Genomic DNA, 20,710 nt, shown 5'->3' with positions numbered 1-20,710 from the left:
AGAAGGGAACTCTGCTCTCAGCCCCAGCCACTCCCTCTGTTTCACTATACCGTGCTTTCTCCAGTGCAGTCTGGGTCCAGGGCTTCCCAAGGAGAAAGGGGAGTCCTTGGCAGGAGGCCAGAGGAGCAAGAAGTTTGGGACCTTCCCAGTTTCTCATGGCCCGCCGTAAGGGGAGTGAGCGGGAACTAGCGTGCGTTGAGAGCTTTTGCAACGTGTCACGCACCACGTGAAGCCCTTCACCTATATTATTGCTTCTCGTTCCCAACACAGAGAGGAGATGAGTATTATCATCCCCATTTTTCGGGTTCATAGACTTTTGCAGAGTTCCAAGACTACACAGCAGGCAGGATTTGAATCCGGCACAGACCAACTGCAGATCCCAAGATTTTCTTTCTGAGGCAGAGCAGCTCCAGGAGTGGAGGCAGCTGGAGTGTCCTGGAACGAGTGGGACCGGGAGCAGGGGATGCAGCTGAGGCTCCCATCTCTCCAGGGTCTGTCAGCCAGAGCCCTAAGCCCTTCGATTAACTCTCCCTCTAACCAATCCCAGCAGAAGCCTGGGTAATACCTCCCACCCAGAATCTGCGGGGAACCTGGCCCTGTTTAGGGATTAGGTGATGGAGATAAATTTCAAAAGCAAACGGCCCCCGTCGTCCCAATTCATTTGCAGCACACAACAATCCAGATTAAGGTACAGAGTTTGGGTTTTATTTGGAGATTAGTTGGTATTACAGACGACAGTGATATCAAAACCCAATGCTACCACATGCACCACACCCACCCCATCCCGAAATCTGTCAGGTTGTCTCCGCAGCCCCAGGTCAGAGGGCAGCCAATCTGATATTTGTGAAAATTAAATAAACGTAAGCCCTGCATTCCTATCTCTACTTTATTACTTTAATATCACTCCCTCTTCAGATCCACGGTTGTGATTAATTCATCCAGGTGGCAGGAGGACAGGAGAGGGGGCCCTGATCTGTAAATTAGGATCGGCACTCTCCTAGCTCACTTGACAGTCAGTTAGGTAATGGCCCGAAGGGCCCTTGGGTGAGGGGCAGCTGCCCATTCTCCTTTAGAGGGAGGACGTGTTGTCAGCTGGCATGAGAAGAATTGGGGACCAGGCCTGGCAGGAGAAGTGGGAAACATGGGCTCCCACCTCATCCCTCTGTAGGTACCTCCTGCCAAGATGATGGGCAGGTGTCCCTGGAGGGGCAGGTGCTGGGTAGCAGAAGCCAGGCCCTTGTCACTCCATAGCACCCGCGTCTAGGCTGGCCTGGAGGACAGCGGAGAGAGGGATCCCTGAGCTAATCTTTCTTCCCATAAGAGAACTCCCTCGTGTAAAAGGAGAGGGCAGGGGACCCACTTCTGGTGTGTTCAGTCTTAAGGGGCAGGATGGGCTACAGGAGCCAGAGGAAGGGACTTGCAAGTTCTAGACCTAGATTAGGAGTGGTCCGGGTTGGTGACAATTGCCGAGGCATAGATGAGGTCAGACAGGCTGCCCAGTGAGGTCTGGGGAGCAGCTCGCTCTGAAGAGACGTGGACCCCTGAAGCCCCAGCCGGTCCCCATGGGGCCGTAGCTTTAGCCCCTACCCAGCCCTGCCCTGAACCCAAGCCAGGAGCTGGACAGGAGGCATGTCGACACACAGAGGCACACTGAGCTGTGCTGTTGGAGGGTGGAGGCTGGCCAAGGGTGCGGGGCTCCCAGGACTGCTGGATGGTGTCCGGAAGAGGAAGGGATCTCTGGGGAGGCTCGGGCCTGGGACTTAGGCCTCCTGGCTTCCTACTCTTGATTCTCTTGGCTCTGCGGTTCTGGAACCACACCTGGTAAGGAAAGAAGGAGTCTCTTCCGGTGCCAGCATCCCCTCCCCCCAGGTACAGGGAAAGCAGAACCTGGAGGCAGGATATCCAGAGAGAAGGGACTGTGACTCAAGCTTAGAAATCTGCTGTGTGAGAGCACCCTGACCCTGAGGTCAGGGGGAGGGGCACAGCTCACCTGTATCTTGGCCTCAGGAAGGCAGGTGACCCGGGCCAGGTGCTCACGGGTGCCGATGTCGGGGTAAGGCCGTGCTGCAAACACCCGCTCCAACTCCAGCAGCTGCCCTCTGCTGAAGGTAGTCCTCTTTCTCCGGTGGGGACCCAACCCACTGGCATGGCCTGCAGGCCAGGATGGGGGTCAAGTCAGGACTCCTTGCAAGAGCCTCCACTGCAGCATCAAAGCCAACAGACCGTGAAGCCCCTACTCCCCACCCCTCTTCAACCTTCCCCGTCATACCTTCCCCACATCCTCGCCCTGCCCACCCTTTCCCCACCAGATCACCTGCAGGGGACGCGTCCACTGGACTGGCCATGGGGCCGGCACAGTTAGGAGCCCGATGGCCATGCCAAGGCTGTGCCCACACCGCTCCCCTCCGCGTGGAGTTTTATCCTGCTCAGAAGGCTGGCCCCGCCTCCAGGAGGCGGGAGGTTTAGCATCCAGCTTGAGGAGGGCTGAGAAGCCCCGGAGGAAAAGGGGGCTTGCAGGGGTATGGGTGGGGCAACCCTGTTCCTCCGGGGCTTCACAAAAGAAGCTGGCCCCAGCCCCACTCCTCGAAGCTCAAACTCTGGCAGTCTGTGTCTGAAATCCTGTACTTTGTGAAAATCCTCCCAGGGCTCCGTCCAGGAAGCCAACGAGATCACTCTCTAGATGCTCCTCCTGGGGCTCTGGTGCTGGCTGCCTTGGGGGAGAGCGGGTGGAGTCTTATCCCACAACTGAGGATGGGGCTGGGGAAGCTGGACAGGATGAGAAGCTGGACAGCAGATGAGCGGCGGCCACCCTCCCCTCAGCAGGGCTGGGAGCAGATGTCGCCACCAGATCACCCTCAGTTCTGCTTTAGAGCTTTGCCTGCACCTAGCCCTTTGTCCCTGGCCCTTCAAGAGCCCAGATGGACTTCCTACAGTCCGGGAACTTGGAACCGGAGGAGGTTCCACAAGTACATTTGAGGGGTTTTGAGAAAGATGTTTGTTTTTACAGTGTACTCATCGTTTGGAAGTCTTCTGGGCCACTTTTCTAAGAGAAATAGGTGCATTTGAATTTCCTTTCAGTTCCTGCCCTTCCTGTCTCTCCTGCCTCAGTGCTCTGCACCCCAGACCCAAGACAGAGACCTCAAAGGCCCATTATCATAGGGATAGGTTTGGGGGAGCACAGTGACCGCTTCCCCAGGGACCCAAGGGTCTGAGCTAACAGCACTTCAGGTCCAGGATGGGCAGAAAAGCTGAGCTGGAACCCACCACCTCCTGCCCCCCTGCCCCTTCCAACACCATAGTCAATGACAAGGGGCAAAACAAACCCAGGGCTGGGTAGGGTAGCTTGGTGACTCCTGTCGTCCTCAGAGGGGTCCAAGCTCCTGCTTAGTTGCTGGTGTGTTGCTGGGGGCTGCTCCGTGTGCGAGGAAGGCTTTCTCTCACGAGGCTCTCCCAACCCACAGCTTTTCTGGCTCATGGAGAGGGCCTGAGCCCAACACAGGGTGGACACAAAGAAGGATCTTCTCTGTCCCCTCCCCCAAGTCACCCTGACTGCCCAAGGTCCCCTCTTTTACCCAGGCAGATCCCTGCCTCCTGCCTGTCCACCCCAGTCAGGACAGTAGTCTTAAACTCAGGGCCAAGGGATCTTTATTGAGCTGGGAGGAGGATGTTGGAGGAGGGAGCAGCAGAGGCCCAGCTGTTTGGACTCGGACTCTTACTCGTGGGCAGGGACTGGGCAGCCCAGCCAGTACTGGGCGATGGAGCGTGGGTAGGGAGGGATCACAGCATCCACTCGCCGCGTGCGAAGGTTCACTCGGTAGTACTTGTCTGGAAGAGAGGTTGGGAGAGGGTGCATGAGACCCTGCCTGGCCTTGCCCATCCTGTCCTAAGACCTGGGTCTCTCCTGGAAGGGTAAGTGAACATCCACAATGCACCAGAGGACTCCCGGCCTGGCATTTTGGAGTCACCACTCAAGGGCTGTGTTCAGCCCATGAGGACCAGGGACAGCAGGGATGACCCAGCTAGACCAGCTACAGGGCTGGCGAGGGCTCCCACCTCCTGAGAAGAAGTAGACGCTCTGGGTGGGCTCACAGTTGGCAGGCAAAAGCCAGTCCATCTCGTAGTTATCATAGTTATAGTCTCCCAGGCCCAACTCCTCACTGGAGAACCAGGACAGCCAGGTGGAGCGAGATTGCCGGTAGGAGTTCTGGCTGCGTCTGCGGCCACGGCCACGGCCATGGCGCGAGCGGTAGCGTTTACGATTGCGACGCGCAGACTTGGTCATCTTGGTCCGAGAGGAGCGGGGAGCTGAGCCTGAGATGTAGATGTGGCCAGCCATGGCCGCGTCCACTTGTCCAGGCAAACCATGCCAGTCCCGGCTGATGAACCTGGGCTTTCCAGCACCACCTGTGGCAAGGAAGGGGTTAATGGGGAGCCCTGGAGGTCACGGACGGGCTATGCCTTGTCCAAGGACACACAGCAAGTTAATGGCAGAGCCCAGCATCCCAGCCTTCCGACTACCTGTTCGATACGCTTTCCCCTGGCCTCCCTCCACCATATCCCTCCCCCGTTGCCTCAGCTACAGCTCCTCCTTCTGCTGGCTGTGCTCTTGGCTGTGCTAGGCAAAGTCCAAGGTGTGGGGTCCGGGTGGAGGCAGGCCTCCCCTACAAAGGTCAACAGAAGCAAAGTCTGGCCTGAGCAAACAGCTTTTGACCGATAGATGCACAGTCACAGCCCCTCAGGCCAGCTCAGCCCTACCTCTACCCTGGGGGATCCCAGCCCTCTGGATGGGGACGCAAGAGTTGCCCTCCCTCTGTACCAGAGGAACTGCCCCAGAAGAGAAGTCTGAAGATGTCCTCCCAGCTGTCCCGCTGCAGCAGAGCAAAGTGTTTGAACACGGCCGACTGGGAGCTGCCTTCGCACTCCTCTTGGCTGGGCTGCTGCTGGAACTCGTACTCCCAGTACTGTCTCCCTGCGGAAGGGTGGCCATGAGCAAGGCTGCAAAGCCCAGAGGCTGCGGAAGTTAGGAGCTCCTGGCGAGGGGGGTGGGGATAATCTGAGGCCTGTCGCCAGTGAAGTTTAAAGAAGACCAAGACTGCTGCAGCGCGTGCGCACCCTGCCTCCCACCTCCCGAGTACCCTTGAAGAAGTAGACGCGCTCCCGGCCACTGTAGCTATGAGCGGGGAGGGCCAAGGCTGCGTCCACGTTGTCCGGAATGCCCCTGAAGCCTTCAGAGATGTTGCGGGGGAAATCGGGGTCCAGGACACCATCCTCAAAGCGCCAGTACTGACTACCCTAAGGGGTCGGGAAGGAGAAGAGGGTGAGGAGGCAGTTGGCTGTGCACAGAGGCAGAGTCCCCGCCCAAGGCGGCAGCCCTAATTCCAGGCTTGTCACCCAGGACCTGGAGCCTTGGGCTTCTGTGTCCTCACAGAGCCCCAGCCAGGGACCACAGGCCAGAATCCAGCCTTCTTGCCTACTTTGATCCTGGGCACAGCAGCCCTCAACCTCTGCCTAGGATACGCTCGGCCCTGACCCACAGCCCCTGGGTCTGGCACCTTGAAGAGGTAGGTCTTCCCCTGACAGTTGATGCGGGTGAAGGCAGCATCAATGGGACCCTCGATGCCCCAGACATCGCGGATGAGCTTGGGGTACCCAGGCCTCACTGCCTTTTCATCCAGCTCATAGCAGTAGAGCCCTAGAGGGAGGGAGGCTGTGTGAGGCAGGATGCTCCTGGGGCAGACCCCTACCCCAATAACCTGCCCCTCAGGTCACCTCGGAAGGCAAAGAGGGAACCATTCTTGAGGTCGGTGAAGGCGTCGAAGGGCTTCCCACTGCACTGCTCTTCCTCTGCTGGGGACTCGGAGATCCCTAGATTACCAGTCTCGGGCATGACGGTCCCCACGTCGGGCTCTGAGTTCCCCCGCCCAGGTCCTGGGGCTTCTTCCTCAGGGTTCAGAACAGGTGTCTGCTCAGTAGTCTCTTCAGGCTGGGCCTGCCGGACAAAGGTCTGGGTGGGGCTCTCTGGCTGTGCCTGGACGCTGGTATTGGATCTGGTCTCCTCGCGGTAGTCGTGGAAGCTGTACTCGTCTTCTGGCAGAGTGAATACATCCCCACGAGTCACTGCAGGCGGGGAGGGTGGTAGTGAGTCTCCAGCTGCAGAGGGGACCCCAGGCCCGCCCAGCCACTCTGAACGCACCTTGGGGCTTGCACTCGACCACGTAGTCGGAGCAGCAGCTCTGGTAGTAAGAGCAGAGCTCGTCACACTGACACTTCCTGTCGGAGTTGAAGCCCTCAGTGCAGCGGCCCTTGCACGACTCTGTGGGGAGGGGGTATCAGTTGGCACGGCCAAGCCCAGACCACCCTTGCCCACCCTACATTGACCCAAATGGCCACCAACACCCTCCGGCACCTTGGTCAGCCAGAACCACCCACGCCAGCAGGGCCAGCATCAGAAGGGGCCTTGGGGATGCCATGGCGGGGCCTCCAGCCTCGAGCCTGGTGAAGTAGGTTCTCTGCGGTCTCTGCTCTGATGCCTGAGGAAGGGAGGGAGTGGCAAGACAAGGAGGAGGGGAACCAGAGGAGAGGAGCTGCCTTTTCTACTGCTCTGTTTGCTCAACCCCCAGCCCAGCCCCCAGTGACCCGACCCCAGAGGCTGTTGCAGCAGAGGGTCATGTTCCTGGAACTCCGGGCCTGGGAGAGCTGTGAATAGGATCCTTACCAAGCTCCGGGGCATCTCTGAAGTGCACTAGCACAGTGAATCTGGAGGGCAGAAAGAAGTCCTGCCGCTCACGGGCTGTGGGACCTTGGGGCAAACTGCTTTACCTGCCTTAGTTCTTTTTTTTTGGCGAAATGAGATTAATCATACTCGCCTCACAGGGTGTTGGGAGCTGAAGCAGACAAAATGCCCAACTCCTGGAGTAGCTCCAACTTCATTCTCCATTAGTGGTTATTGACCTGTGACCTGTTTGATCAGGCACATCCCTGGCTGGGTGGTTCACCCACCCCTTGTGTATTTAGGGCGGTGAAAGAGGGGGTAGGAGCTGGGGACACTTTTTTTATCATAAAAGAACAAAGTTTCATTTCTGGGTTCATCTCCAGGGTGCAATTGATGTCCCCAAGCTGGTCTTCACAGCACGGTAAGTTGGGTGAATATTAACCCTTTGGACTGGATGTGATTCCTGAGTCTTCTACTAATTTACTGCTTCTCAGCAGGCCACTCCCTGACCCCACCCTCATCCTCCCCCATCGGTAACAAGTGGCCCAGTTCCCCACACTTCTAGGCTCCAGTGAGAAATAGGATCCCTCTACCTAGAAAATGCTCACTGGCACACAATGCCTGATTTTGTGCCCACTTTCAGGGGTTCACATACCTCTGGAAGTCCTCCCACCACCTGGAGGGAGTGATCCTCAGAGATTCCGATGCTTTTTTTCTGTTCTATAATCAGAGGGGAGTGTGACTTTGGAGAAACTTCTCCATGGACCTCAGTCGGTTCAGCTGTTAAATGGGAGCAGTAATTGCTACCTCGTAGGCACGATGTAAGACTTACTTGAGAAACAGGCATAAAGCGTCTCAAGAGTTGCTATTATGATTGCATTAACCACTAGTAGGGCAGAGGCACACTCAACCGTGTTGCCCTCACATTCCAGTGTCATCCCAGTGTCTCCGACGTAAAACCGGAGCAGTCCTTCCGCCTCCCACCTCCTTCCCCTGCCACCAGTAGAGGAGGCAGGGAACGTGACCAGGGGGAGAGGCCCAGCCAGCGTGTGGGCGTAGCTGGAGAAGACTTGGGAGTGGGGCTACGCAGGCGGCAAGGGAGGAGCCCCGCGAGACCGAGAGGCGGGGCGTCGGCTCCCCGACCACAGCTTCTCAGGGGCGGGGCTCCTGCAGAGCATCCCTGCGAACCTAGGCGAGACTGGAACCGCTCTTTGTTCTGGTTGCTGCTTTCTAGACCCTCTGGCCCCTGGGTCCATTCCTCGCCTTCCCACTCTCTCCTCCCGCCTGTCCCCTGCATCTGGGCCTGCATCCCCTTCCCCAACTTCTTCGTCCTATATCCTGCCCTCACCCCTCCCCCAAACTTCTGGTCGGTGCCCTTGCCTGTTACCTTTCTCTCCACCCTCCCTCTTGCATCATCTTCCCCCTGGTCCCCTCTTGGTTCCTCCTTTTCCCAAGGTCTGGGTCGCTCCGCCCGGCCCCGCCTCTCCAGGGATGTCCCCTGAAACCCCGTGCCCATGGTCCTGACGCTGCTTCTCTCCGCCTACAAGCTGTGCCGCTTCTTCGCCATGTCGGGCCCACGGTCGGGCGCCGAGCGGCTAGCGGTGCCGGGGCCGGACGGGAGCGGCTGCGCTGGGCCGTGGTGGGCGGCGGGCAGCCGCGGGCCCCGCGAGGTGTCGCCAGGGGCGAGCACCGAGGTGCAGGGCGCCCTGGAGCGCGCGCTGCCCGAGCTGCAGCAGGCGCTGTCGGCTCTGAAGCAGGCGGGCGGCGTGCGGGCCGTGGGAGCCAGCCTAGCCGAGGTCTTCCAGCTGGTGGAGGAGGCCTGGCTGCTACCAGCCATGGGCCGCGAGGTAGCCCAGGGTCTGTGCGACGCCATCCGCCTGGACGGTGGTCTGGACCTGCTGCTGCGCCTGCTCCAGGCGCCGGAGCTGGAGACGCGCGTGCAGGCTGCCCGCCTGCTGGAGCAGATCCTGGTGGCAGAGAACCGGTGAGGGGGCCGGGCTGGGGCGGAGAGCGCCGCGTGGTATAGGGTCGCAAGGGCGGTCGAGTGCCTCGGTCTCCCGTGTGCCTCGCACGGTGCCTTTCCTGCCTCACCTCACAAACCCCTGCATTATATCCCTGTTGGGGACCAGCGTGTCCATTTTACAGATGAGGAAACTGAGCCCTGGGAAAGTTTAGTGACTTGCCCAGCGTCACACAGTGAACTAATGGTGCAGCCAGGATTCACTCCCAGAGCTGGTGGGGTGAGAAATGAGAGAGGGGAGGAATGGAGTAGCAGGACAGGAATCTGTCCCTGGTTCTGAGGATGGAGCTGGGATCCCATTGCCCAAGCCCTCTAAACCCACAGCCCTCCTCCCGATGGGCCTGGATATCCTTCCGTGCTACCTTCTCTCTGCCATACCGTCTCACTCCCACTAAAAGAGAAAGAGAGCATTGCTCAGAAAATAGGAGGGGGGACCCCTTTCCTCTTCCCCCAGGCTGAAATGAGTGCTTACCTAAGGTTACCTGCTGCCTTCATGCCACCCCCAGCAGTCCACTTCCTGCTTCCTCCTTTTTCATTTTGCTTCATGTAACAGGACAGACATGATCTCATGCTGTGCCTGCTCATGGGAAACACGATGGGTGTTTTCAGTTGGGATGGATGGTGGGGGAAGAGAAAACTGAGGTGTGGAGCTAGGCAGGGGCCAGAGTATGTGTTCCCTACATCTTCCCCACACGTGCCAAGAAACAGTAGGTGGGGTCCAACTGAAGGCTGGTTGCTATGCTTCCCTGCCTCTTGGGATCTCCCCTGGAATATGAGGACCACTGACCCACTTCCTTGCGCCTCTAATGCCGGAGGAGACCAGGCTGTCACACTCCAGTCTCATGCTGAATTCTCGGGCCCTTCAGGTTTAGAAGGGTTTTGGAAGGGCCACTTTCCATTTATGAAGCTCTCAAAGGTGTGATGGGCATGGATTAGGGGCGTTTTCCTTGCCCTTTTCAAAAAGTAAAGATAAGCTTGTGGATGGTGGAAATGATACAACTTTCAAAAGTGCATGAATGAAGCAATTTAAGTTGGGAGGCCCAGTTAGGATTCTGCTTGTTCAGTAAGTCATTAATCTTCTATCTAACAACAGGTGTCCTGTTGGGGATGGGCTGTGAATGTGGAGGGCTAGCAAATGGAGTGGGTGCTCACTGGATGTGGTGGGCTAGCACTGAAGGGCGTGTCCTGTAGGCCTGGTATGTGGGATAGGGCAGCTATAACTAGAACTCCTGGAGAATGGGTGTAGCCAGCACCCTAAGAAGAGGAGAGCTGCAAGATGCAAATAGAACTGATACTTTTCAAGGTTGAAAATAACAATCCTCACCTGGTTCAGAATTACTGAGAAAGGAGGCGCACTAACCGGTGTCTCTGGTCCCAAGAAACAACGTGTTGGTGTTGGCATCACTTCAGGACCAAGGACAGAACCCAGCGAGCCAGGTCCCGATCAAAATCCTTCCAGAGAAAGGCATAATCTCCCCACACCTCTGCACTGCTCCGAGAGGAGGCTGGGAGGGCAAGAAGGGAAGAGGGTGATGACACACTGAGAATTTGTGTCTATGAAATTTTTTCCTTCCTCCACCAACCAACTTCCTCATAAAGAAGGTTCTTCCATCAGTGCACCCACTCCTTTTGCCATTCCCTTTCCTGCAGCTCTCTTCTTCCCTGGGTGCTGCCACACTCACTGCCCGGGAGCCTAGGTCACAGCTCCACTGACCCTCGAATACCAGGAGAAGCCCAACAGGGTAGGGCGCTCTGAGCCTGGTCCCACCACACTCTTACTGCTAGCCCTCTAAAGTCACAGCCTGCCCCCTTCAGGAGACCATAATGAGGTTAAATGGCTTTCCCAAGAATACACAGTGAATAAGTGGAGGCTACAGGTTTTTAAAAGAAAGAAAGAAAAAGGAAAAAAAAAAAAACAACTATTGCACATAAATTCAAGTGCAAAGTACAAAAAAGATACACACTTAAACGTTCTTCTTTCTGTTCACTGGAGGCAAACCGGTGAAACAAGTTTCTTGTACGTCTTTCCAAGAGAGAGTCTCTGCATATAACAAGCACTTGCATATATGTGTATATTACATATACAGGCTTATATATGGACAATTTACCCCTCTTTCGGAGCTGTGATTTGATCCCAGACCCACAGCCTCTCAGACTGTAGAATTGAGTGAATAAATGTCACAACTAGCACAGAGTTCAACTCTATAAAGGTGCCAAGTGCATAGGGGAAGGTGAGGGCTTGGGTTCAAGAAATGCACAATTGCACAGTTCCCTGGTGGCCTAGTGGTTAGGATTCCGGGCTTTCACCGCCATGGCCTGGGTTTGATCCCTGGTCGGGGAACTGAGATCCTGCAAGCCTCGCGGCCAAAAAAAAAAAAAAAGAAAGAAATGTGAATAAAGTCCTCTTTCTGAATTGATGTTCCTGAACATGCCCTTCCCTTCATGGAGCCTCAGGCGGGGTGTTGTTGGATTAGATGACTTCTTAAGCACTTCCTGGTTCTGATATTCTTGGAGTATATATAGTCAGATTGTTCTGGAAGCACAAAGTGCAGACGAAGGATCTTGAGCCCTGGAGACAGAAAGATGTGAGTTCAAATCCCAGCTATGCCTCTCACCAGCTGTGTAACCTGGGCATGCCACGTAACCTCTCTGAGCCTTGGCTTTCTCCTTGGTTAAAGGAACAATTGCAGTGCCGTCTGCCCGAGTGCATGACTAGAACCCATCTGTTCCTTTGGGCTACAGAGAAGTTCAGTGATCAGCTCAGCAAAGCTGTCCTGGCCTCAGGCCATGTTCTGGGCTCAGCTGGGCCCTGCAGTGGACACAAAGTCATAAGCACTGTGGTCACTGTGGTGCTCACTGGGCAAGGACTCCATAGCTGGCTGGGCCTATAAGTCTTTGAGGGACATCACTGGTGGAGGTCAGGAAGACAGGACACTTTCACCTCTGCCTGGAGTGTGGCAACTCTCCTGTCTCCTCTCTTGGCCTCCAAGCTCTCTCCCTTTGACCTGTCCTCCCCACAGCAGCCAGAGCGAGTTTCCTAAATCCTATGTGTTAACCAGGTCACTCCCCTTCCTGAAGCCCTTCAGTGACTCCCCATTTGCCATCAAGATGAAGTCCAAATGCTTTGAGATGGCTCAAACGGCCCCCAGGAACTCTTTCCTCACTCTTCCCTTGAAACTTCCACCTCAACCACTTGAAGTAGCTTCTGCTTTTTGCCCATTTAATGGGTATAAAGTGATAGCTGGTTTAATTTTTATTTCTCTGATTACTAATGAATTAGAGTATCTCTATTTGCTTGTTAACGTTTCGAATTTCCTTTGATAAATTGCCCATTTGTGTCCTTCGCCCCTTTTCTGTTGGATTTACTGCCTTTTGCTTGTTCATTTGAATATGTATTTATATATTCTATATATGAGTCCCTCGTTGATTTTATACTTTTCCTTGTTTGTTTTAGACATTGCAAACATCTCTGGCTTTCTTTCTTTTCCTGGAATGTGCCAAGCTCATCAGCCCTCGGGGCTTTTGTCCTTGCTGTTCTCTCTGCCTATTATGCTCTCCTTCCAGATACTGGCAAGCAGGGGTCTCTGGACATTTAACTCGCAGATGTCACTTCCTCAGACATATCCCTCCACCCAGGCACTCTCCATCACAGCACCGGTTTTGCTATCGTTTTGGTCAGATAACTATTATCCTGTTCATTCGCTGTTTACTTGCTTACTGTTTGTCTCCATATTAGCTGTTATTAGCTCCAGTCTCTCTTAGGCACTGTTTAACTTCAGCCCCTACTGCAGTGCCTGGCACGCAGTAAGGCCTCAATAAATGGTGTTTTGAATGAATGAATAAATACACCCCAGTCACACAGCATAGAGTGCAGAGAATTTTGATGAAATGAACATTTATTGAGTCTTTCCTATGTGCCAGGAACTGTGCCAAGCACTTTAAATGCATTTTTACATTAGTTCTCGTAATAACTCTATGGGGTGGGTATGCACTTTATCCTATTTATGAGATGAGGAAACCAATAAAGATAAAGGAAGGTACCCAAGGTCCCACAGCTAGAAAATGGTAGAGAAGAAACCAGGACCCAGGAGATCTGCTCTAGAGCTAGAATTCTTAACCACTACACATGCTGCTTCTCCAGGGAAGGGTGTCTGGGAAGAAATGGGTGTGGCCAGGATGGAGCACCCTTATAATCAGAGAAGTCTGGTTGTCCCAGGGCAGGAGATCAGGGAGGTGGAGGAGGCAGGGAGGACCAGACTCATGTACTATTTGACGCTAGCGAGGCCCAGAAAGCATAAGGGTTAAGATAAGCACCCCGGGCTGCGGCACCTCCACTTCCTCCCTCCCGCTTTCCTTCGGCAGGGACCGAGTGGCGCGCATCGGGCTGGGCGTGATACTGAACCTGGCAAAAGAGCGGGAGCCGGTGGAGCTGGCGCGGAGCGTGGCCGGCATTTTGGAGCACATGTTCAAGCACTCGGAGGAGACGTGCCAGCGGCTGGTGGCGGCCGGCGGCCTGGACGCGGTGCTGTACTGGTGCCGCCGCACCGACCCACCGCTGCTCCGCCACTGCGCGCTGGCGCTGGCCAACTGCGCGCTGCACGGGGGCCAGGCGGCGCAGAGGCGCATGGTGGAGAAGCGCGCCGCCGAGTGGCTCTTCCCGCTCGCCTTCTCCGAGGACGAGATGCTCCGACTGCACGCCTGCCTCGCCGTGGCGGTGCTGGCCACCAACAAGGAGGTGGAGCGCGAGGTGGAGCGCTCGGGCACGCTGGCCCTCGTAGAGCCGCTAGTGGCCTCACTGGACCCCGGCCGCTTCGCCCGCTGCCTGGTGGACGCCAGTGACACCAGCCAGGGCCGCGGGCCTGACGACCTGCAGCGCCTTGTGCCGCTGCTTGACTCGTCGCGCTTGGAGGCGCAGTGCATCGGGGCTTTCTATCTCTGTGCCGAGGCTGCCATCAAGAGTCTGCAGGGCAAGACCAAGGTGGGTGCGGGTGTGGGGGTGGGTGGGGAGGGGGTTAAAGAGAAACTGGGAAGGCGCCCCAGAGGAAATGACATTCAGCTGGGACTTGAGGAACTTCCCTGGCGGTCCATTCGTTAAGACTCCACGCTTCCAATGTAGGGGACACGGGTTTGATCTCGGGTCAGGGAACTAAGATCCCGCATGCTGGTGGCACAGCCAAAAACAAAACAAAACAACAAAGAAAACAAAAACAAACAAAAAACTAGGACTTGAAATACACATGAGAGGTGAAACAAGGAGAAAGATGAGGGACCCATCATTCTGGCCTTGAAGGCAAGACCAAGGTTTTATGTAGGGGACATACATCTCTGCATGATCTCTGTGTTCTACAAAGATCACCCTGACTGCTGCGTGGAGATGGGGTAGGCAAGGGTGAGGCTGCAGGCAGCGGGGTCAGATAGAAGGCCATGGCAGGGGGCAGCTGGGATGGTGGAGGTGAGGACCAGGGCATGACAGCAGAGGCAGAGAGAAGCAGATTCCAGAGGTACTGAAGAGACAGAGTTAGAACTTGGTGGGTGGCTGGGTGAAGGAAGATGAGCAGCTGAGGATACTCCTGGCTTTGGACAACCCAGTGGATGGTGACAGTGCTACTGAGATAAGGTGAACTGGGTGAGATAGTTTGAGGGTGGAGAGAAAGTGAGTTCAATGGGACAGATGGAGTTTGAAGTGCCTGAGGGATGACAACCTGGGGTGCTCCAGTGGGCCATTCTGTCATTTGGGTCTGGAGTCCAAAAAGGAGATGGAGTAAACAGAGGCAGGACATCCATGTGTCAACTAGATAACTCCCACCCAAGTCCCAAAGGGTCCCCAGTCTCAGGACCTGATATGCAGCCTTTGCCCTCTGCTTTAAATTGCTGTGTGACTGTGGGTACCTGGCTTCCCCTCTCTGGGCCTTTATGTGCCTCACTTTTTTTTTTTTTTTTTTAATGTGGGATATTCTTTTTTTTTTTTTTTTTTTTTTTTTACTATTTATTTATTTGGTTGCGCTGGGTGTTAGTTGCAGCAGGCAGGCTCCTTAGTTGCGGCTTGTGAGCTCCTTAGTTGTGGCATGCAAACTCTCAGTTGTGGCATGCATGTGGGTTCTAGTTCACTGACCAGGGATCAAACCGTGGCCCCCTGCATTGGGAACGCGGAGTCTTATCCTCTGTGCCACCAGGGAAGTCCCTATATGCCTCACTTTTGACCTCTGGAAAACTGAAGGAGTGGACCACAGCAGCAGTTCTTACCCTGGATGTGAGACTAGTAATAGTTAAATTATCAAAAGTTTCTGGTGTTAGTTTTTTAAATATTACAGAATTAAGATTATCCAATAATGTCACTCTCCCTCCTTTGTATTCCTCTGGAGGTTTGGGGGGTTAGTGACACAGCACACTGCATGGACCACCCTATCTGTGCGACAGTGGTCATCTGGGGCTGGACAGGGGTCATCAGAGGAGCGTGTCTCACAGGTGATTGTCACCCATCACGTGTGTCCCCATAGATGCAGAAGAGACTGTTGTGTTAGGGGGTCTCTGAGGCCTCTTCCAAGGTCCAGTGTTCTAGGAGCTTTTGATTCTCCTCTCTGCACCCCAGAGTTGGGCCATGGGAGGACTGGCTTTACAAAACAGGCCATTCTGTTTTGGGAGGAGGGAGTTAAAGGGAAGTAGGGAGTGAGGACCCCAAGGAGTGGGTCTTGGCAGCAGCCATGACCACCAGCTCTGGCACCTCTTTCCCAGCAAGGCCAAGTGAGCACAGTTCAATATAGACATAGTGAGCCCTCACTCTGTGCCCTGCAGTGTGCCAGTTATGGGACTCCAGGGGTGACTAAGACATGACCTCAGCTTACAGTCCAGTAGGAATTGCACTATCAATTAACAACAGTAGCATCCAGAGTGTAGCACAAGGCCTAACTGGAGGTATGGGCCAAGCTGTGGGGCAATCAAAGCAGGCTGCATGTTGGAGGTGCCAATCAATTTGGATCCAATGGATGAGTAGGATTCCCACAAGCAGGCTAGAAGAACTAAGCGTCTGGAAACACCACAGGTTGAGTGAGGCCCAGAGGTGGGAGAGCCTCCATGGGTGGGTGGCTTGGTGAAGGGGGAGTAGAGTGGGGATTGGTGGGCAGGGGCTGCACTGTGCCAGGCCTGGCAGCCATACTGAGAACTCGACTTGATTTCAGGGCAGATGGGAGCTGTAGAGGGGAGGCATGAGAGCGACTTACCTGGTCAAGAGTTGAAGGAGCTTCTGGAGGGGGAATCCACAGGACCTGGTGATTTATTGGATAAAGGCAGGGCAAGGGCAGACGGTGGGGTTTTCAGCGGTGAGAAGAGGCGAGGGAAGGGACCGGGCACGTTTGGGGGCGGCTGGTGAATTGGTGGGTCCAAGACACGCTCTCCGCACTTCCCCAGGTATTCAGCGACATAGGTGCTATCCAGAGCCTGAAACGCCTCGTCTCCTACTCCACTAACGGTACCACGTCGGCGCTGGCAAAGCGCGCGCTGCGACTGCTGGGCGAGGAGGTGCCACGGCCCATCCTGCCCAGCGTGGCCAGCTGGAAGGAAGCCGAGGTCCAGACATGGCTGCAGCAGATCGGCTTCTCCCAGTACTGCGAGAGCTTCCGGGTAGAGCCGCACGGGGTCGCCGGCCGGCGGTCGGAGCAGGCGCATCCCCGAGGGCCGCGTGGCCGCTAGGGGCGCCCTGCACCCAGGCGACCGCGCCCCATCCCGGCGCAGCACGCCAGCGGCACCAGGGTGGACTTTTGGGGGTGGGGAGCCTGTACTCAGTGTTTTTCGGGGTCATTCGGTTCTCATCTGAGTCCCATCCGCCTCCCCCACCGCCATCTCCAGGTCCCTGCTCTTGATCTTGTGCTGGGTGGGGTGCAAATGCTGAGGATGGGAGCCTTTCCTTACATCTGACCCCTCCTCCAGGAGCAGCAAGTGGATGGAGACCTGCTTCTGCGGCTCACGGATGAGGAACTCCAGACCGACCTGGGCATGAAGTCAGGCCTCACCCGCAAGAGGTACGGAGGCTCCAGCCCGCATACTCCCCCGCCCCGGGCAGGTCTAACTAAACGCCCCCTCCGCCTCTAGCCAATGCCCAGTCAAGATCTCAGCATCCTCTCCTCCCTTGGGTGCAGATTCTTTAGGGAGCTCACAGAGCTCAAGACCTTCGCCAACTACGCTACATGCGACCGCAGCAACCTGGCTGACTGGCTGGGCAGCCTGGACCCGCGCTTCCGTCAATACACGTATGGCCTGGTCAGCTGCGGCCTGGACCGCTCCCTGCTGCACCGAGTGTCGGAGCAGCAGCTCCTGGAGGACTGCGGCATCCACCTGGGCGTGCACCGCGCCCGCATCCTCACGGCCGCCAGAGGTCAGCCTGCCCACCTGGGCCCCTACCCCTGCCCCTGCCCCTGCCCTGGAGGGGTGAGGGGAGACACATGGGGGGGGCGCTCAGAGCCTCACTGCGGGTTGATTGAGCACGTAGGCTGTGCTGCACTGGACTCTGAGGATGCAGATGAATATGTTGCACCTTGCCCTCAAGAAGTTCCCAGTCTGAGGTGGGTAGGAGGGTGGGAGGAAGGCAGATGTATAAACAGGCACGTGGCTGCAGGAGCTGGCATGCCCAGGACTCCAGTGGGAGCCTAGAGGAAGCACCACCTACCCTGTCCACCCAGGCCTAGGCTTTGGAGAGGGGAGGATGCCTGACCAGGTCTTGAAGGATGTGTTGGGGGTGGGGAAAAGAGTGGTGGCAGCAGGAAGAGCAGCCCAGGCAGAGGGAGCCGTACATGCAAGTGTGGAGGTGAGACAGCATGGGGGCTGGGTACAGGGGATGTGGGCGGGAAGACAGAGGGCTTATCCTGTTAGTCCACAGCTGACAAAGTATGGGTGCTTTAGGGAGGTCGTGAGAGCAGAGTGGATCCTAGGGCTCTAGCAGCCCTCTTGATTTATTAACTTAATTTACTAATTTACTATTTGGCTGACATTTATTGTCAATTACTAGAGGCCAGGTCCTGATTATGAGATATTATGATTAATGAGATATTCTCTCATTAATCTCTACATCCATTCTGTGCAGTGGGTGTTTGTTTTTTTAAAGTCAGCTTTTAAAACTTTTTAAAGAATAAAAGTGGTATAATTTAACTTAAAAGTGTCCAGTTTGAACAGTTTTGAATGTATACCCCTGTGTAACCATCATCATAATCAAAGATAAAGGACAGTTCCATCATGGGTGTTAATTTTACAGATGATGAAACTGAGATTTAAATTCATTTTGTAAGGTTATAAGTCATTAAATGACAGAACTGGGATCTCAACCTCTGCCTTTATACCTCGTAAAGAGACAAACGTTGTCTGTGACTGTTGTCTGCATATTATAAGATGGGTCCTTTTCATGCATGCATGCATTCAATAAGTATGTACTAAGCTCCCACAGGGGACAAGGGACTGGGCTTTGGCCCCATTCTTTTGCTTCAACCAAAGCAGATTAAGTTCTATCATTTTTACATTGCAGCTCCCAATAAATCCCCAAGATTTAATTTTTTAAAAACAAGAGGGTGCTACAGCAAAAATGGCTTACAAACACCTCCTGTAGGGAGTAGGGAGCCATGCACAGCTTTGAAGTGGGGGCAATGACACACTCAGATTTGGATTTTAAGCAGAGCTCTCTGGTGCCTGCGGCAAAAAGATTAGACTGGGCAGGTGTGGATCTGGAGAGACCACTGAGGACGCTGGAGTTGAGGGCCTGGACACAGGGACGGCCCTGAGGCTGGAGTCCAGGATGTTGGTAGGCAGAATCCACAGAGCATGGTGCCTGACCCTGAGCATTGAATGTCAGCTCCATGAGGGCAGGGTTTGTTTTGTTCATTGCTGTATCCCAAGCACTAAGAATACTGCCTGGCACACAGAAAGCACTTAGTAAATATTTGTTGAATGAATGAGAGGCAGGAGTTGAGGCTGATACCCAGGTTTCTGGCTTTGGTGGGAGACTAGGAAGAAGTGGGGTCTGGGGAGGATTTGGGATGGGTTGGGTTTGGAGTACCTGTGGGCAGCTGGCTGTGCAGGTCTGGAGCTCTAGAGAGAGGGCAGTGCTGGAGGTGTCCCCAGAACACAATGCCTGCCTCCTGAGAGGGCCTCACTGATAGTTTGCAGCCTGACTTCCTGTAGGCCCCATCTCTCCACCTCTCTGACCCTTTTTGGAGGAAGCCACCCTGCCTGGGCTGGGCTGAGAGGGCTGGGTATGCAGGAGATGATGTACCTCGTGGTGAATGATGGGGAAGGCCCACCCTCACCAAGCCGTCTCTTGTCTGCTTCAGAAATGCTACACTCCCCGCTGCCCTGCACCGGCTGCAAGCCCTGCGGGGACACTCCAGACGTCTTCATCAGCTACCGCCGGAACTCGGGCTCCCAGCTCGCCAGGTGAGGAGGGGCGGACAGGCAGGCTGCCTGGGGCCTTGTGGGGAGGCCGTGGCAGTGACACAGGACCTCTTTGCAGCCTCCTGAAGGTGCACCTGCAGCTGCACGGCTTCAGTGTCTTCATTGATGTGGAGAAGCTGGAAGCGGGCAAGTTCGAGGACAAGCTCATTCAGAGTATCATGGGTGCCCGCAATTTTGTGCTGGTTTTGTCGGCTGGGGCTCTGGACAAGTGCATGCAGGACCACGACTGCAAGGACTGGGTGCACAAGGTAAGTGCTGGCCTCTGTGGTCCCAGCATTGGCCTGTGGCCCAGGGCACAAGGTCCCCGTTTCATTCTTTCTCACCTGCATATACTCCAGCAACCTCCATAGCCCAGTTGCAAGTCAGGAGCCATGGCTCTGACTGTAATAGGACTTGAGCAACTTACTTAGGTTCTCCGAGCCCCAGTTTTCTCGTCTACAAAAAGGGGGTAACTTACCTGTCCTGTTCACCTCGTAGAATTGTTGTGAGGGTCAGAGAAGGATGAACATGCTTTGAAAAATAACCTCTGTGAGGGAAGGGGGGCAGGAGAGCATAGTGACAGGCACAGTGGAATGGTTAAGAGCACAAAGCTGTGAGTTTAAATCCTGGCTCTGGCTTTGGGCAAGTTACTTAACCCTAATGAGCTTCATGTTTCCCACTGGAAAGTGGGATAGTTATAGTACCTAACTCCCTAGGATAGTGTTAGGAAGATTAAAAGCGGTAAAATTTGTGAAGTGCTTAGCAGAATGCCTGGCACATAAGAACTGCTGTATGATAGCAGCAATTACGATTATTAATAGAATTTTTGTGAGTACTACCACTGTTTAATTCCCCATTGTATCCTGAGTGCCTGACGCATAGTAAAAACTCATTGGGAACTTGTAGAATGGATGGATGGATCTATATCTCATCTGTAGGTTATTAATCATTACTCGTTAGTCAGCAGGAACTGGGGCCAGGGCAAAGGGAAGCAGTTGTCATATGGATAGGGCCCTTGTCCTAAAGCAGCTGAGGAGACAAGGATATGCCCAGAATGACTAGATCATACATAAATTGGTGTCAACGTAAAGCCGGGTAGGCGAACCTCTTACTTGCTATAAGAATATGGAGAAAGGAAAAAAACATCAAGGGCTGGAAAAATCCGGGGAGGCGTCGTGAAGGAAGCAGAACTTGAGAAGAGTCTTAAGAATTTAGGCCAGTGGAAGAGAAGGCATCTCAGGCAGGGCAACAGCAGGAGCAAAGAAGAAAAGTAGGCATGAGGGGCTTCCCTGGTGGCGCAGTGGTTGAGAGTCCACCTGCCAATGCGGGGGACGCGGGTTCGTGCCCCGGTCCGGGAAGATCCTACATGCCGCGGAGCGGCTGGGCCCGTGAGCCATGGCCACTGAGCCTGCGCGTCCGGAGCCTGTGCTGTGCAATGGGAGAGGCCACAGCAGTGAGAGGCCCGCGTACCGCAAAAAAAAAAAAAAAAAAAAAAAAAAAAGTAGGCATGAGAAGGGTGCCAGAAACCTGCATTATCACTGGTATTGCCTTCTCCATTTTACGGATGA

General features: G+C 54.9%; 3 protein-coding genes across 5 annotated transcripts in view; 1 reads left to right on the top strand and 2 right to left on the bottom strand.

Annotated features, from left to right (window-relative positions):
• Nucleotides 1–1,437: 1,437 nt before the first annotated feature.
• SEBOX (SEBOX homeobox) lies at nucleotides 1,438–2,345 on the bottom strand. The gene is made up of 3 exons (XM_004314038.1): nucleotides 2,315–2,345; nucleotides 1,991–2,151; nucleotides 1,438–1,818 (listed from the first exon to the last, which is right to left on the bottom strand). The coding sequence occupies exons 1-3, from the start codon at nucleotides 2,343–2,345 to the stop codon at nucleotides 1,438–1,440; spliced, it is 573 nt and encodes a 190-aa protein (XP_004314086.1).
• A 1,289-nt stretch (nucleotides 2,346–3,634) lies between these two features.
• VTN (vitronectin) lies at nucleotides 3,635–8,013 on the bottom strand. 2 transcript variants are annotated; one of them, XM_073798249.1, is made up of 10 exons: nucleotides 7,545–8,013; nucleotides 7,368–7,432; nucleotides 6,407–6,530; nucleotides 6,194–6,313; nucleotides 5,770–6,117; nucleotides 5,553–5,692; nucleotides 5,136–5,292; nucleotides 4,817–4,969; nucleotides 4,054–4,404; nucleotides 3,635–3,825 (listed from the first exon to the last, which is right to left on the bottom strand). In XM_073798249.1, exons 1-10 carry the CDS (start codon nucleotides 7,648–7,650, stop codon nucleotides 3,713–3,715), a joined length of 1,677 nt encoding a protein of 558 aa, XP_073654350.1. In that variant the 5' UTR covers nucleotides 7,651–8,013; the 3' UTR covers nucleotides 3,635–3,712. The 2 variants fall into 2 exon arrangements, with proteins under 2 accessions (XP_073654350.1, XP_033703324.1); XM_033847433.2 differs by having other exon boundaries at nucleotides 7,368–7,876.
• SARM1 (sterile alpha and TIR motif containing 1) overlaps nucleotides 8,011–20,710 on the top strand; it is a 16,509-nt gene continuing 3,809 nt past the window's right edge. The window contains exons 1-7 of one of the 2 annotated variants that reach the window (XM_019927055.3): nucleotides 8,011–8,696; nucleotides 13,095–13,710; nucleotides 16,137–16,295; nucleotides 16,656–16,747; nucleotides 16,865–17,100; nucleotides 19,043–19,145; nucleotides 19,222–19,411. In XM_019927055.3, coding sequence (XP_019782614.1) covers nucleotides 8,227–8,696; nucleotides 13,095–13,710; nucleotides 16,137–16,295; nucleotides 16,656–16,747; nucleotides 16,865–17,100; nucleotides 19,043–19,145; nucleotides 19,222–19,411 — 1,866 coding nt within the window. In that variant the 5' untranslated portion in view covers nucleotides 8,011–8,226. Of the gene's footprint in view, nucleotides 8,697–13,094; nucleotides 13,711–16,136; nucleotides 16,350–16,655; nucleotides 16,748–16,864; nucleotides 17,101–19,042; nucleotides 19,146–19,221; nucleotides 19,412–20,710 lie in introns of both variants that reach the window. The other variant, XM_019927054.3, reaches the window with a different exon arrangement.

Source organism: Tursiops truncatus, chromosome 20, assembly GCF_011762595.2.
Source record: "Tursiops truncatus isolate mTurTru1 chromosome 20, mTurTru1.mat.Y, whole genome shotgun sequence".
NCBI lineage: Eukaryota > Metazoa > Chordata > Mammalia > Artiodactyla > Delphinidae > Tursiops > Tursiops truncatus.
Note: the sequence above shows the minus strand (reverse complement) of the source record. Positions and strands in the feature narration are given on the sequence as shown.